At 38.7% G+C, this 15,109-nt stretch overlaps 1 protein-coding gene across 1 annotated transcript in view; it reads right to left on the reverse strand.

Annotated features, from left to right (window-relative positions):
* The window catches only part of ClC-b (chloride channel protein 7), a 178,769-nt gene extending 164,143 nt beyond the window's left edge, over positions 1-14,626 (reverse strand). Inside the window, exon 1 of the mRNA XM_067150131.2 lies at positions 14,432-14,626. Coding sequence (XP_067006232.2) covers positions 14,432-14,524 — 93 coding nt within the window. The 5' untranslated portion in view covers positions 14,525-14,626. The remainder of the gene's footprint in view (positions 1-14,431) is intronic.
* Between the last annotated feature and the right edge of the window lie 483 nt (positions 14,627-15,109).

Below are 15,109 nucleotides of genomic sequence, written 5' to 3' on the forward strand. Positions count from 1 at the left end.
AACCTAAAAGCTGAAAACTTAATTTGAAGTAGGCCTATGATGGAATTTTCTATTTCTCAACTTCCAGGTTAGGCCTATTTGATTTGCCTGTAATAACCAGATATCAAACATGGATATGCTGAATGAACGTACTAATATTTCCATTGTTTTTCAAGCACTTTTAGGTAGTAAGGACTTACCAGGTGCAAGTGATGCTCTAGGTTCTAACTGGATTGAAGTATTATTTTATTATACACTAAGATTTAAATTTAGTGATATTGTAGCTTTTTATTTTTGTACTGCATTGCCTTGGACAGGTCTTTGGTAATGATGGGATGGGATGGGACTGTGAGGGAAGCAACTGTGACCTAAAGGTGCCTGGTGTGAAAATGAAAAACTACAGAATATCATCTTTGCGACTGCCATAGGGGTGAGGGGTCCAACCCACTATCTCCTGAATTAAAGCTATATAGTCGAACTTGCTTAGTTATTTTAGTATTCTTACTTACATTATATAGAGATCTGATCCCTCTAGTTATAGGGTCTTGAAATGAAAGTGATGAAGCAAATAACCTCGCAATTTTTCATGACCATAGCCACGAGACCTCCAGTTTTACATGGAATTTGAACCAGAGGGTCGAGACTTGAATTTCAAAAATCCCATGGAAAATTAAACTTATTTTTGCTACTGGTTTTAATGTCACATTAACACGTCAAATGTTTTTGGAAATGGAAGGATAGGAAAGGGCTAGGATTGGCCTTAAGGCAAAATCCAAGCATTTGCTTGGTGTGAAAACTGAAAACAATGGAAAAACCTCTTCAGGGCTGCTGATGGTGGGACTCGAACCCATTCTCTCCCGAATGCAAGCTCACAGCTGCACAACCCTAACCACACAGCCAACTCTCTCGATGTTCAATTTTTTTATCAGCATTTCTACAAGTATGTTGCTTGCTTGAGCATCTTGCTTGCTTTGTCCTAGTAACTGCGCATTGTCCACTACAACACAGGTACCATGTCATTTTCACAACAGGTATCTATACAGGTATCGCGCACGCTGCGGAAAGAAGCCACGCAAGTGTAATGTATGTTGACGATGCTTGTTTAAAAGGGCCTAACATCTAGGTCATTGGCCCCTTGTAAAGTATGTTAAAATATGTCCTCAAGGACAGAGGTGAAATATACAACATACAATAGTAAGCCTCCATGAAGAGGGAATCATCATCATCATCATCATCTATTCACTCAGGGAAGTAGGAAGACTGGTGTCAGACATTAAGACGTTTGTATGAAGTGGTGATCTTATACTGTAAGTCATCACGGAACACATAGGAGAAAAAGGACACGCAAGTTTAAAGTATATGATAGAGAATTTACACGTGGGGAGAACCTCAAGAACTTAAAAGACACCTCCACAAATGTTCTGAGAAGCTATGCAAGAACAAAATGTGCAGAGGCCTCCCTGGGGAAAAACTGCACAACTGACAATGTAATACCACGTTTTTGCAAATTGTTGATCTCTAAAGGTACAACTGCATCCACTCAAAGGTGAGGCTATACAAGTGTACAACATGCAGTAATAGGTCCTCACGAAACGAACTAGGAAATAACCTGTTCACCTGACGAGTTAAACTGAGCATTGTCCCTGCACTGCAGGAGGCCATAACCCTTAGGGGATTGATTGATTGTATTTATTTTTTTATCTACTTTTTATGGATAAACCTGTTAAGATAGCAACAAAGTGTTTTCTCAACTAAGCCTTAGCTTAATTTGCATGGAAAGCACAAGATCTGCATTAAACAAAAACACCGACTTTTCCCTAATTGACAACCCCTCCCACGTCCGTACCTCCATTGGGACCGACGAGAAGAGAGCCCATCTATCTGAAGATGTGGAGACTGTCCTCATTCTTTTTGTGTTTTTAATGTCTGTTCTAGTCTCTTTCTGTTGTTCCCCCTTCCCGTATTGATCTGTCATTTTGCTTAATCTAATATACAGTACATGCTCCTCTATGGTCCCATCTTTTTATTAATGATGCTTTGTCTAGTTTCTTCCTTTCCATTACATATAGGTAGAGAATAAAAAGATTTGCTGTGGATTATATCATTTATATTGCAAACACTCAGATTGAGAGTGTACTCAACATAAGGTAATAGTCAACAAAGAATTGGAAAATATTTATTAGGCCTATGAAACAGCAAGAAGTAACAGCATACAAAATGCTTATCCAAATGCTTTTCTCACACCTTGGATCTATATAAAGTCTATGAACTGACTGATCAAGAAAGCCAAGGAATTCCAATGTTAAATCAAGGTACTTTTGCTATGAAACATTGGTTCTTTGGTATGAAGACCTTACTCAGTAATTTTTTTGGAATTATTGACCAAATTTTTCCTGGAATGAGAGGTCTACAACCTATTATAAATATATTATTGGGGATATACCATGGTTGAATGTCAAAATCTTGATGATGATGCTTGTTTAAAGGGGCCTAACACATAGGTCATCGGCCCCCTAATGGTACGAAATGAGACAAAATGGTATGACAATTAAAAATCCATAATCCTCCACTGACCAGATTCGAAAACATGAGGAAAAAGAATGAATGGATGGATATGAAGTTAAAAAAACAATCAGTGGATCCGACCCGCAACGCCCCACATTCCCAGGAACTAGCGATAAACAATAGTATTACTGACCAAGGGACTGCTTCTAAAGCACAATACTGACTCGATGCTTGTAGTCTAAGCGGGTCAAAAATCTAGGTCATCGGCCCCTCATAATGGTACTTATCGCTAGGAAAATGGAACCATGCTATGTGTCATGTTGCGGTACTAATCAAAAGGATAGACTTGCGGTATTCCACACATTATGGTACTATGCACAGGTAATGAAATTTGCACATGTAACACAGATCTATGGTGTTTAGCACACTGTGGCACTATTTACTGGCAACACAAACCTATACAGGCAATGCAAACCTATGGCATAAGTGGACTAACCACAGGGACCCACACTATCCTGTGGTGTTCCTCACATAGTGGGCACTAAGCATAGGCAAGGCAGAATCATGGTGTCCTTAATCCCTTGGTGTTGCTCATATAGTGGTATGAATCACAGGTACTGTGAAAGCTGCCAACGCACTCTATTGCTACGAATCACAAACTTACTGTGTACCTAACATAGTGGTGCTATGCGCAAGTATAAGCGACCCATTGTGTTCCCTGCATGGTGGTACTAATCACAAGTAGTGGCATGGTTCTAAGACAATCATCCCTTGGTCGCCCCTTTGATTCGCCTCTTATGACAGGCAGGGGATACCGTGGATGTATTCTTTGTCTGCGTCCCCCACCCACAGGGGGTTGTGTGTTTGGTCCACAAGAGGTATTTTATTTCCCTCAAATCCACAGGCAACCCCCCCTATCCGCCACCTGGGACGCGCCACGTGGGAGTATCACCTCTCCCCCTGCTACGCCAGAGTAATAGGTGTGTGGAAATCTTTTAGATCAATTGTATCAATAAATTAAAGAAAAATTCTATTCTTGGAGTATTGATAACATCAATTTCTCATCTGGGATGCGTTGTTGAACAAAAAACAGTCAAAAACTAACCAAACAAGGTCAATGCAGTTATCAATACACCTTGCCCTGTTAAGGAAAAAGTAAGAAGATTCTGTGGGATGGCAACATCATATCCCAAATTTATTAAATAATTACCCATTATATATTTATTTATATATTTATTGAAAAGAACATCTTTCTGCTATTCCAGATGAACACAAGGATCCACAAGAAACTGGCACAAATACAGAACATATGTAAATACTAAAATGACATTATCCATGTATACTCTAATGGCTATACCTTAAATGGTGCCAAACAAATGGTAATGCAAAATTTAAGCAAATCTTTCAAAATATATGTACAGTTTTCATCTATTGCATTTTCAGCTATTCAGAGTTCTTTCAGGATGGCTACCTCATGCTTGAAAGCTGTTTCCTGAACTCCCTTTACCAACCATATCTTTGTATCAGACAATGAAGTGAGGCATCCATGGATGGTAGATAGCATTCTCCCCCTCCTCCTCAACACAAACTGCTTACTGGTTGTCCTACTCCATTCCCACCATTGGGTCTAAAATTAGTTATTTCTAAAGAATTTCAGTTGTCATGTTCCTGTCAACAATTATTTCAGAGACAAAAAAGCAGAGATTTCAGGTGATCACGATCTGACCACCTTCAACTCACACCTATATGTTGTCCTAGATTGTAATGCTAGTCCAACTATGACAAGTCCATCCTATCGCACACAACTGATGGCCAAAGCAAACAATTTGCTTCCATATCCCTACATCAACCAATAGTACTTCCAGTCAACTGGACTATTAGCATATCCCTAACTAATCATTTGTAGGACTGGACAGTCCCAATGAAGTTCTCCAAGTTCACAGGTCCTTCACAGTAGTTTTCATTGCTGCATAGCTATCTACTATGTCATTCACCATCTGTTCAACGAAGATGTATCCTTGTCGTCCATGTGGTGTCTTACCTTCAATAAAACCTTCTGCAACTGTCTGTATTAAATTCTGAACAGCACATCACACGTCACCACCAGGACAAATACTGCTTATGTACAAGGTGTACTCAAAAACATTGGAATTAGAGATCTTATTCTACCAAGCAAGTGGGCATGCAGTTTGGGTCATGTTTTCTGCTTGCATTTGGGAAATAGTGGGTTCGAACCCCACCTGTCCGCAGCCCTAAACATGGTTTTCCATGGTTTCTCATTTTCACACCAGGGCAAATAATGCTGGGGCTGTACCTTAAGGCCATGGTCACTTCCTTACCACTCCTAGCCTCTATCCCATTGCCGCAATAAAACCTATCTGTGCCGGTACAATGTACAGCAAAAATGTATAAAAAGAATCTTATTCTTCCACGAGATTTATCATCCTACAGAAGCACCACATTTCAAATGCTTTCAGATAGTCTATTTCTGCCTTGCATAACATCCAGTTTTCAGACGCATGCAAAGCAACAGTTCATAAAAAAGTGTGTAGCAATTTAATTGCTGAAAAGCAATGCGCATTTATGCATAAATTCAGCCTTGGTTTGTGTAATGCAGCACTTAACTTCTGTAGTACATTTACCAAAATCAGCGAGTTCTTCGCATTTTACTATTAAGTTCTACATAAGTTACCATACTTCTTGAAGAAATAAAAAGGTTTGGATGAAAATTTCCAAGACGCCAAGTACAAGCATAGGCTAACTGAAAGAAAGCAACACATTCTCAGAGACTTCTTGGCCAGTTAATACAGGGTGGTTTATCTTACACTTTGTCAATACAAATACACACCACGAAAAAAAAAAAGAGTTATCTTTGGAGCCAGATAATTTCCCTAATATTAGTGGACCTTTTTTAAGCTTTTCAAAACAAGTATGTGATTTACAATATAAACTTGCTGAGAGAGGATTTTTCAGCTTGCTCACTTTCTAAGTCTAACTGTACCTTTCTGTTTTACAATAAGCTTTACGCTGCACTGACACAGATGGGTCTTATGGCGATGACGGGATAGGAAAAGGGCAGGAGTGGGTAGGAAGCAACCTTTGCCTTAATTAAAGTACAGCCTGGCCTGAAAATGGGAAACCATGGTAAGCCATCTTCAGAGCTGCCAACAGTGGGGTTTGAAACCACTATCTCCCGAATGCAAGCTTACAGCTGTGCACGCCTAACCACACGGCCAACTCTCTCAGTTCCAAACGTACAGCAGTAAGTGCCAACACAACCATAATGTGGTTCCTAGGTCAATACTGAAAGGTAAGGAAACATGGCTTACATAGAAGTTGCGGTTATAACTAGTATCTATGAGAGTGGGAATCAATACAAATAGCACAGTTTTCTGTACACAGCCTTAAATAGGCCAAGGTGGTAGGTAGCAAGCAGACTAATAGGTGCTTATCCTATTATTGTGAAATATTTGTGTGGTAGAAGTATCCGTAGAAACTCTCTTACTAGAATTCTGTTGTAATTAGGATAGGCTTAACTGCAGTTTAGAATTGTGTAATTCTTGTGTATTCCTTTCAGTATTCAGAAATTAACAGCAGTTTTAATCCTGTTAGGGTGTTGTAAGATAAAAATATAGTGCAACTAAGCAGTATTGTAGTGCAGTAGTATATTAATTACCTTACTGTCGTGTGATCTTTGTGTACTAACCTAGACAAAAAAAAATCCTATCTTTTTTTTTTTTTTTAGCACAGAATAAGTTATTTTATTTTCATCATTCCATAAATAATGGATAAGAACTGCAAGTGTAGGAACTGTGGCTATGGCCAGGCATTAAGGAGTATGAGGGAGGAGCTGGCGAGTTTGAGGGAGATAATTAGGATTCTCTCAGAGGACAGGAGGGTAGGTAGGCCTCCCTCAATGTATAGGATACAGTTGATATAACAGAGGAATGGGAAAGAAAGAGTGGAATTGCAGAAGACAGGTGGTCTAATGTTTTAAAGGAAGGGACACTGCAGGCTAAGGGCTCTATTCAGAATCAGAATTCAGGACAAGTGTCTGTGGGAAATAAGAATGAGTTACTGCACGTAGAACAGAGGGAAGATGAAGAACAGGGAATTGTTGCTGAGAAGTGTGGAAGTAGAAGGAAAGGTAGAGTAGTGGATAGGAAAAGACAGGTGGAAAAGGGTCACGGGAGGGAGAAAAGGGAGGAGGAAGTAGCTTCTGCAGCCATCAGGAGAGATAGGACTGACTAGGAGGGGAGGGGATGAAATGAGATGGGAACGGTTGAGGCTCTGGTCATGGGGTATTTCATTGTTAGACATGTGGGGGAAAGTGTGTAGAGGGAAGGGAACTAGGGTATAGTGTTATCCAGGAATTATGTTAAGGCAGATATTGAGGAAATTGATGATGATGATGATGCTTGTTTCAAGCGGCCTAACATCTAGGTCATTGGCCCCTAATGGTACGAAATGAGAAGAAATGTACCGGTAATGGCAATTCAAAAATTCAAAATCATCCACTAAGCAGAATTTTAAAAAACGTGATGATGAAGAATGCATGGATGGACATGAATTTAAAACCATCAGCGGATCCGACCTGCAATGCCCCACCTTCCCAGAAACTATCATAAACAATAGTATTACTGACCAAGGGACTGCTTCTAAAGCACAATCCTGAATCGAGGATGCACAGGTAACTCAGACCTATGGTGTTTCTCACATAATGGCACCACTCATAGGCAACGCAAACCCATGGTGTTCCTCACTTAGGTGTACTAATCACGGGTGCCGGTATTGCCATGGTGTTCCTAACATAGTTGGTACTAATCACAGGCAACACACACCCAAGGGGTCGCTCATAAAGTGGTACTAATCACAGGCAATGCCCAGATCCATGCTGTTTCTCGCAAGAGTACTAATCACGGGTACTGTAAAACCCATACTGATTCACTCTATGATGCTACTAATTACAAATCTATTGTGTGCCTAACAGTGGTACTACTTGCAAGTAAAGGCGACCCATGGTGTTCCCCGAATGTTTATTTATTTATTTATTTATTTATTTATTATGCCTTTGTAGGTGCCGAAGTTAGGGCTCTTGGCCCTCTCTTACACTTAACCACTGTAGTGATACATCAATGAGAGCAGAGTTTGAGTACATAATATTATACAGTAAATAATAACCTACACAAAAATATATTACACTTTTCTAACTCGCATTCATTCGATCTTCCAGTCATACAAGTTAGTCAGCTGCATTCAGCAGGTAGTCTCGACAAGCAGTCTTAAATTTAAGTAATGAGGTGGAATTTCTGACACTGACAGGCAAGGAATTCCAAAGTCTAGAACCTGCCACAACAAAGGAATTGTTGTACATAGAGGATCGGTGAACAGGAATAGAAAGGGAGGAACCAGAGCGGGTATTACTGTTGTGAAAGGAGGACAAATACTTAAGCTGGGATGAAATGTATAGTGGTCTGTCTTCAGAGAGCAGTCTGTATATCTGTATCAGTATGCGATACGTTTGTCGTTTGTCAGGTTTCAGCCATGAAATAGTGTGATAGTATGGGGTGACATGTGTATCATAACTTAGACTGTATATAAATCTACGGCAACAATTAAGCGCTCGCTGAAGTTTCGAAGTCTGCTCTTTTGTTGCGTCTACCAGAATGACGTCACAGTAGCCGAGGACGGGAAGCACTAGCGTTTGTATGAGTTTGACTCTCACAGTACAAGGTAAAATATCGCTGTTTCTTTTAACCGAATGAAGTATCGAAAATATTTATTTTACACAGATTCTTAATATATTCAGACCAATTTAAAGTTTTGTTCATTGTCACTCCAAGATTTCTCACAGTTTGGCTGAATGGAATAACTACCATTCAGTATAACTGGAGGAATAGTTTTGTATCTTAGTGTGGCCAACAATTTTTGAGAGCCAATAATGATTGCTTGTGTCTTGGAGGGGTTAAGGAGGGAATTTTTCAAGTTGGTACTAATCACAAATAGTTTCATGGTCCCAATACGATCATCCCTTGGTCACCCCTTTTAGTCTCCTCTTAAGACAGGCAGGAGATACCGTGGATGTATTCTTCGTCTGCATCCCCCACCCACAGGGGGTATTGAGGAAAGTAGAAGACAAGGAGGGAAAGGACAAGGTAGTAGTTTTTCACGTTGGTACCAACAACGTAAGGCAAGTACCAACATAGTTGGGGATGTGGGGAATCTGAAAAATGCAGCATGAGTGAATTTAAGGAAGCGGAGATTGTTATCAGTGTAATACTGTGTACGAGAGACACTGATTGGAAGGTGATTGGAGATTTAAATGAGACTATGGAGTTGGTATGTGGGAAACTGGGAGTGAGATTTCTAGATCCTGATGGGTGGGTGGGAGATAGTGATCTGCACTCAGATGGCCTTCTCTTAAACTGCAGTGGTACATATAAGTTTGGAAATTTGTTTAGAAGGGTTATAGGGAGGTACATTCAGGGAAACTGAGTGGTCTAGGGAGCGGTGATAGTACTGGGATCTGGAAATCAAGTAGGGATGATAAAAATGTTAGTGATGAACTGGAGAAGTATTGTAAAGAAAGGAATAGAATTAAGTAATTTAATAGATATATACTAACCAGATACTGTAAGAGGAGATTAATCATGGCTGAGAAAATGAGATAATGGATCCAGAAATTTTCTCACAGAACTGGAGTGTGAATTAGAGATAGGATAGAAATGGTAGGATGGGGAGTATTCATTCTGGTGAAAGAAGAATTTGTAAGCTACCAAAAAGTTATAGATGACAAACATGAAATTCTAGGTGGAAGGCTCATCTCCTTACTTCCACAGCCATTTATAACTATTTCCTTCCAACCTGCACCTCGTTCTTAGTCTCTTTACTTCGCTGTTACATGTCAGACATGCATTGCATGTAAGCTTTGGGAAAGCATTCTTTTGGATTATATTAGATATGTTTGTGAAATTAATAACTGGTTTGATAGAAGGCAGTTCGAGTTTAGGAAAGATTACTCCAATGAAGCTCAACTTTTTTTTTTTTTTTTTTTTTGCTAGGGGCTTTACGTCGCACCGACACAGATAGGTCTTATGGCGACGATGGTATAGGAAAGGCCTAGGAGTTGGAAGGAAGCGGCCGTGGCCTTAATTAAGGTACAGCCCCAGCATTTGCCTGGTGTGAAAATGGGAAACCACGGAAAACCATTTTCAGGGCTGCCGATAGTGGGATTTGAACCTACTATCTCCCGGATGCAAGCTCACAGCCGCGCGCCTCTACGCGCACGGCCAACTCGTCCGGTAAGCTCAACTTTTAGGATTCCAGCAAAATATAGCAGATATCTTGGATTCAGGTGGTCAAATGGACTGTATTGCAATTGACATATCTAAGGCATTTGATACGGTAGATCATGGGAGACTATGGGCAAAAATTAATGCAATTGGAGTAGATAAAAGTGACTGAATGGGTGGCTATATTTCCAGAAAACAGATCTCAGAGAATGAGAGTAGGCAAAGCTTTATCTGACCCTGTAATAATTAAGAGGGGAATTCATCAAGGCAGTATTATTGGACCTTTATGTTTTCTTACATATATAAATGATATGAGTAAAGTGGAATCAGAGGTAAGGCTTTTTGCGAATGATATTCTGTATAGAGTAATAGGCCTAAATAAGTTCAAGATTGTAAGCAACTGCAAACTGACCACCTTAATGTTGTGAGATGGACAGTAGGCAATGGTATGATGATAAACAGGGTTAAAAGTCAGGTTGCGAGTTTAACAAATAGGAAAAGTCCTCTCAGTTTTAATTACTGCACTGATGGGGTGAAAGTTCCTTTTGGGGACCATTGTAAATACCTAGGTGTTAATATAACAAAGATCTTCATTGGGGTAATCACATAAATGGAATTGTAAATGAAGGGTACAGATCTCTGCACGTAGTTATGAGGGAACTTAAGGGTTGTAGTAAGGATGTAAAGGAGAGGGCAAATACGTCTCTGGTAAGACCCCAGCTAGAGTATGGTTCCAGTGTATGGGATCCTCACCAGGATTATGATTCAAGAACTGGAAAAAAATCCAAAGAAAAGCAACTCGATTTGTTCTGGGTGATTTCCGACAAAGAGTAGCGTTACAAAACTGTTGCAAAGTTTGGGCTGGGAAGACTTGGGAGAAAGGAAACGAGCTGCTCGACTAAGTGGTATGTACAATTTACGAACTTCATCATATATATCCGTATTGATACAGTTTAAATTAAGAAACAGTGTTAGGTTTAATGGTCCACCCAATCAATACACTTCACTTTCTAAGCGAAAACTATTTAATATAAAAATATATTAAACATACTTTGGAACATGTTTCATCTTATTTGAGACTTCTTCAGCCATAACGTGTCGTAGATTACAAAGCTCATTGTTGCTGTCTAGTAATTGAAAAATATGGAAGAACCCATGCCCTTTAAGAATTATTTGAGAATACACTAAAGATAAAATATACACATTAATTACATAAAATTTTCCTCACTTTTTGCAAAAAAAAAAATGTTATCTTCAACGTTAAAATTTGAAACATTTCTTGAAATATGACATGCCAGCCATAACGTCTCGTAACAGATTACAATACTCATTGTTGCTGTCTAGTAATTTAAAAACAGAGGATCCTATGTCCTTTATGAACTGTTAAGAATACACTAAGGACAAAATATACACACTATTTACAATAAAACTGTTCAACACTTCTTGCAAAAAATCTTTCATCAATGTTAAAATTTGAATGACCTTTCTTGAAAATATTACATGCAGTGTTGGTAGCTGGTAGTTTCAGTGTGTTGACTGAGGGAGATTGAAATTCTGGCCTCGGAATAAGAATGGGAACAAAAGCTTTGATTCATATGGAAATTTCTTTCAAAAAATAAGCTATATCTGGTAGAAGGAATCTGAAGCTTCTGAGATAGCCTGTCATATGGCAAATATCAGCTCTGCATGATCACCGTATTAATAGCTTAATTCATATGAATATTCCTTTTTGAAAAAGACAAGGTCTGGAAAGAAAGAGATGTATAAAATTAATGGGTTTAAAATCCTTGTAAGAAATGAGTTTCCGTCACGAATGCGTGACGTAAAAGCTTACCATCAAATTTGGTGAAACTCCGTGGCTGGTTCACAACTGAGCCTCGCTCTAACTTTCTTCTTGCCACGCTACTGCGCGTGTTATAATTATGTTTCCCCTCGCCCGGCAGAACTTGGCTAGGGGCAGTAGGAGAGGAGCAGAGCTATTAGTAGGGAAAGGGGAAATATCTCGGCCTATAGGTAGAGTGGTAGGGTGGGATGTTTGTTTTAGAGAAGGTGACTTCAAATTATTAATCTTTTGTGATGATAAAAGCAACGGTATCTGTTCATATAACAGATTTTTGTTCTTTTGCTATGTCATTCACATTTTTTTTTCAACTTTTTGTTTACATTATTTATCTAGAGAAAAGTTTGATACATTTTTGACTTCTTTGGATTGATGGTTTTCCTGTTGATACTGGCGGCAGAGTAAAAAAAATATCCAAGCGGATTTGAACCAGCTACCTTCCCACTGTGAACCTGAGTCTGTACCCACAGGTCTACGGCCTTATAAACAGGCACGCACAACACGTAAGTTTGGACCAGAGTATTAACGCAAACAAAAATCTGTTATATGAAGAGATACCGTTGCTTTTATCAACACGAAAAATTAATAATTTGAAGTCACCTCCTCTAAAACAAACATCCCATCCTCTTGCACTACCTATAGGCCAAGCTATTTGCCCTACCCCTACTAACAGCACTGCTCCCCCCCACCGACCGCCCCTAGCCAAGTTCCGCCAGGCGAGAGGAAACATAACACGCACAGTAGCGTGGCGAGAAGAAAGTCACAGCAAGGCTCAGTTGTGAACCAGCCATAGGAAGTTTCACCAAATTTGATGGTAAGCATTAGGGACAAACTCATTTCTTAAATTTCCGAGGGTTTTAAACCCATTAATTTTATATAACTTTCTTTCCAGACCTTGTCCTTTTCAAAAAGGAATATTCATAAGAATTAAGCCATTAATACGGTGATCATGCAGAGCTGATCTTTGCCATATGACAGGTTATCTCAGAAGCTTCAGATTCCTTCTACCAGATATAGCTTATTTTTTGAAAGAAATTTCCATATGAATCAAAGCTTTTAAATATTCTGATGTGGATTTGGTCCCATTCCTATTCCAAGGCTCGAATTTCAATCTCCTTCAGTCAACACACTGAAACTACCAGCTACCAACACTGCATGTAATATTTTCAAGAAAGGTCACTCAAAATTTAACATTGATGAAAGATTTTTTGCAAGAAGTTTTGAACTATTTTATTGTAAATAGTGTGTATATTTTGTCTTTAGTGTATTCTCAACAGTTCATAAAGGACATGGGTTCTTCCATTTTTTCAATTACTAGACAGCAACAATGAGCTTTGTAATCTACTAGCCGGGCTGAGTGGCTCAGACGGTTAAGGCGCTGGCCTTCTAACCCCAACTTGGCAGGTTCGATCCTGGCTCAGTCCGGTGGTATTTGAAGGTGCTCAAATACGACAGCCCCGTGTCGGTAGATTTACTGGCACGTAAAAGAACTCCTGCGGGACTAAATTCCGGCACCTCAGCATCTCCGAAGACCTTAAAAGTAGTTAGTGGGACGTAAAACAAATATTATTATTATTATTATTATTATTATTATTATTATTATTATTATTATTATTATTATTGTAATCTACTAAGAGACGTTATGGCTGAAGTCTCAAATGAGATGAAACATGTTCCAAAGTATTTTTAATATATTTTTATATTAAATAGTTTTCACTTGTAAAGTGAAGTGTATTGATAGGGTAGACCATTAAACCTAACACTCTTTCATAATTTTAAGTGGTATGTTCCGAGCTGTCAGTGGAGAGATTTATTTATTTATTTATTTATTTATTTAATCGTGTCAGAAACATACATTATACTTACAATTATACAGGACAATAAATCTGGTACTATAATCATTAATCATTTCTGATGAAGGCAGGTAACGATGTGATTTAAGCTGTACATAAATACAAAATTAATTAAATGTGGTGTGACCAATAAGCGGCTAATTTACATGAGTGGAGAGATGGCGTGGAATGACATTAGTAGACCAACGAGTGTGAGTGGTGTCTTTAAAAGTAGGAAAAATCACAATATGAAGATAAAGTTGGAATTCAAGAGGACAAATTGGGGCAAATATTCCTTTATAGGAAGGGGAGTTACGGATTGAAATAACTTACCAAGGGACATGTTCAATAAATTTCCTATTTCTTTGCAATCATTTAAGAAAAGGCTAGGAAAACAACAGATAGGAAATCTGCCACCTGTGCAACTGCCCTAAATGCAGACCAGTAGTGAATGATAGTTATGCGTGCCTGTTTATGAGGCCGTAGACCAATGGGTACAGACTCAGGTTCACAATGGGAAGGCAAATCCGCTTGGATTTTTTTTATTCCGCCGCCAGTACCAACGGGGAAACCATCTATCAAAGAAGTCTAAAATTTATCGAACATTTCTCTGCACAACTAAAAATTTTCGAGAACAGCAAACAACTCCACAAACAATGAAAATGTAAAAGAAAAAGAAAAGTATAATACCCAAAATTATACCTATATATCACGAGGTAGATAACCAAAAAAACAGAAATGACTGTCAAAACCAAAATATGGTATTAATGAGAATAATGTGTCAGATAATATTTGGACACACAGTAGGCCTATTTGACACTTGTCGTCGGATATAAATACAAACTGTCAGCACGTACCGGAATTACAGGTAAATGCCCATGCACTCCAGACTTCAATACAACAAGAAATACATTAACAAGCAATTAGATCGATTTCTAAGACGAATTCATGAATTATGTAAACAACTCGTACAAGCTACTTACAATAGACGTAGAGCTGTTCGCACCATAGCAGACCTGTGCCGTTCCTTTCTGAATTAATGAATCGTTTTCAGAAGAACCTCTTTCTGTGGCCATTTTTTCTTGTTAGTTACTCCAGATTCGAACGACAGCTTGTCAATGTCAAATACGTCTGGAAACAGCTGGAAACATGTGACGATGTGACTCAATTCCTGTCATTTTTCCTCGTGCATTGAAACAAAACAAAACAAAAGATGTGCCTAGGCAAGCTGCCATCCTCTGCTTCAAACTCTGTCCTTGTACATCTGTCTTACTACAAACTTATCTCTTAAATATATCGTATAAGTCAGGCATTCTTTTGTACATTTAGTACGATTATTTCACAAAATTTCAAACATTTCCTCATTTCAAGAATAATTATTTAAAGGAATGTTGAACTTTTATTTTGTACGTTTGGTAATAATTACAAACGTGATGTCGTGATTCTGTGTTCTCTTTGCCGTAATGTTAATTCTACACATTCTCTTTGGTTAATTCTGAGTCACATTCTCTTTGTCAGAGTCCGCACCTAAAATTGCCAATTTAATAAATTAAGAAAAGATCTCGCTGTAAATCTTCTCTCTTACTACTAGAGTTTTTCATAAGATGTATACTCTGTTAACTCAATAAATCTTAACTCTTGAAATGTCGTATGGATTTTAG

This window comes from Anabrus simplex, chromosome 6 (assembly GCF_040414725.1).
Source record: "Anabrus simplex isolate iqAnaSimp1 chromosome 6, ASM4041472v1, whole genome shotgun sequence".
NCBI lineage: Eukaryota > Metazoa > Arthropoda > Insecta > Orthoptera > Tettigoniidae > Anabrus > Anabrus simplex.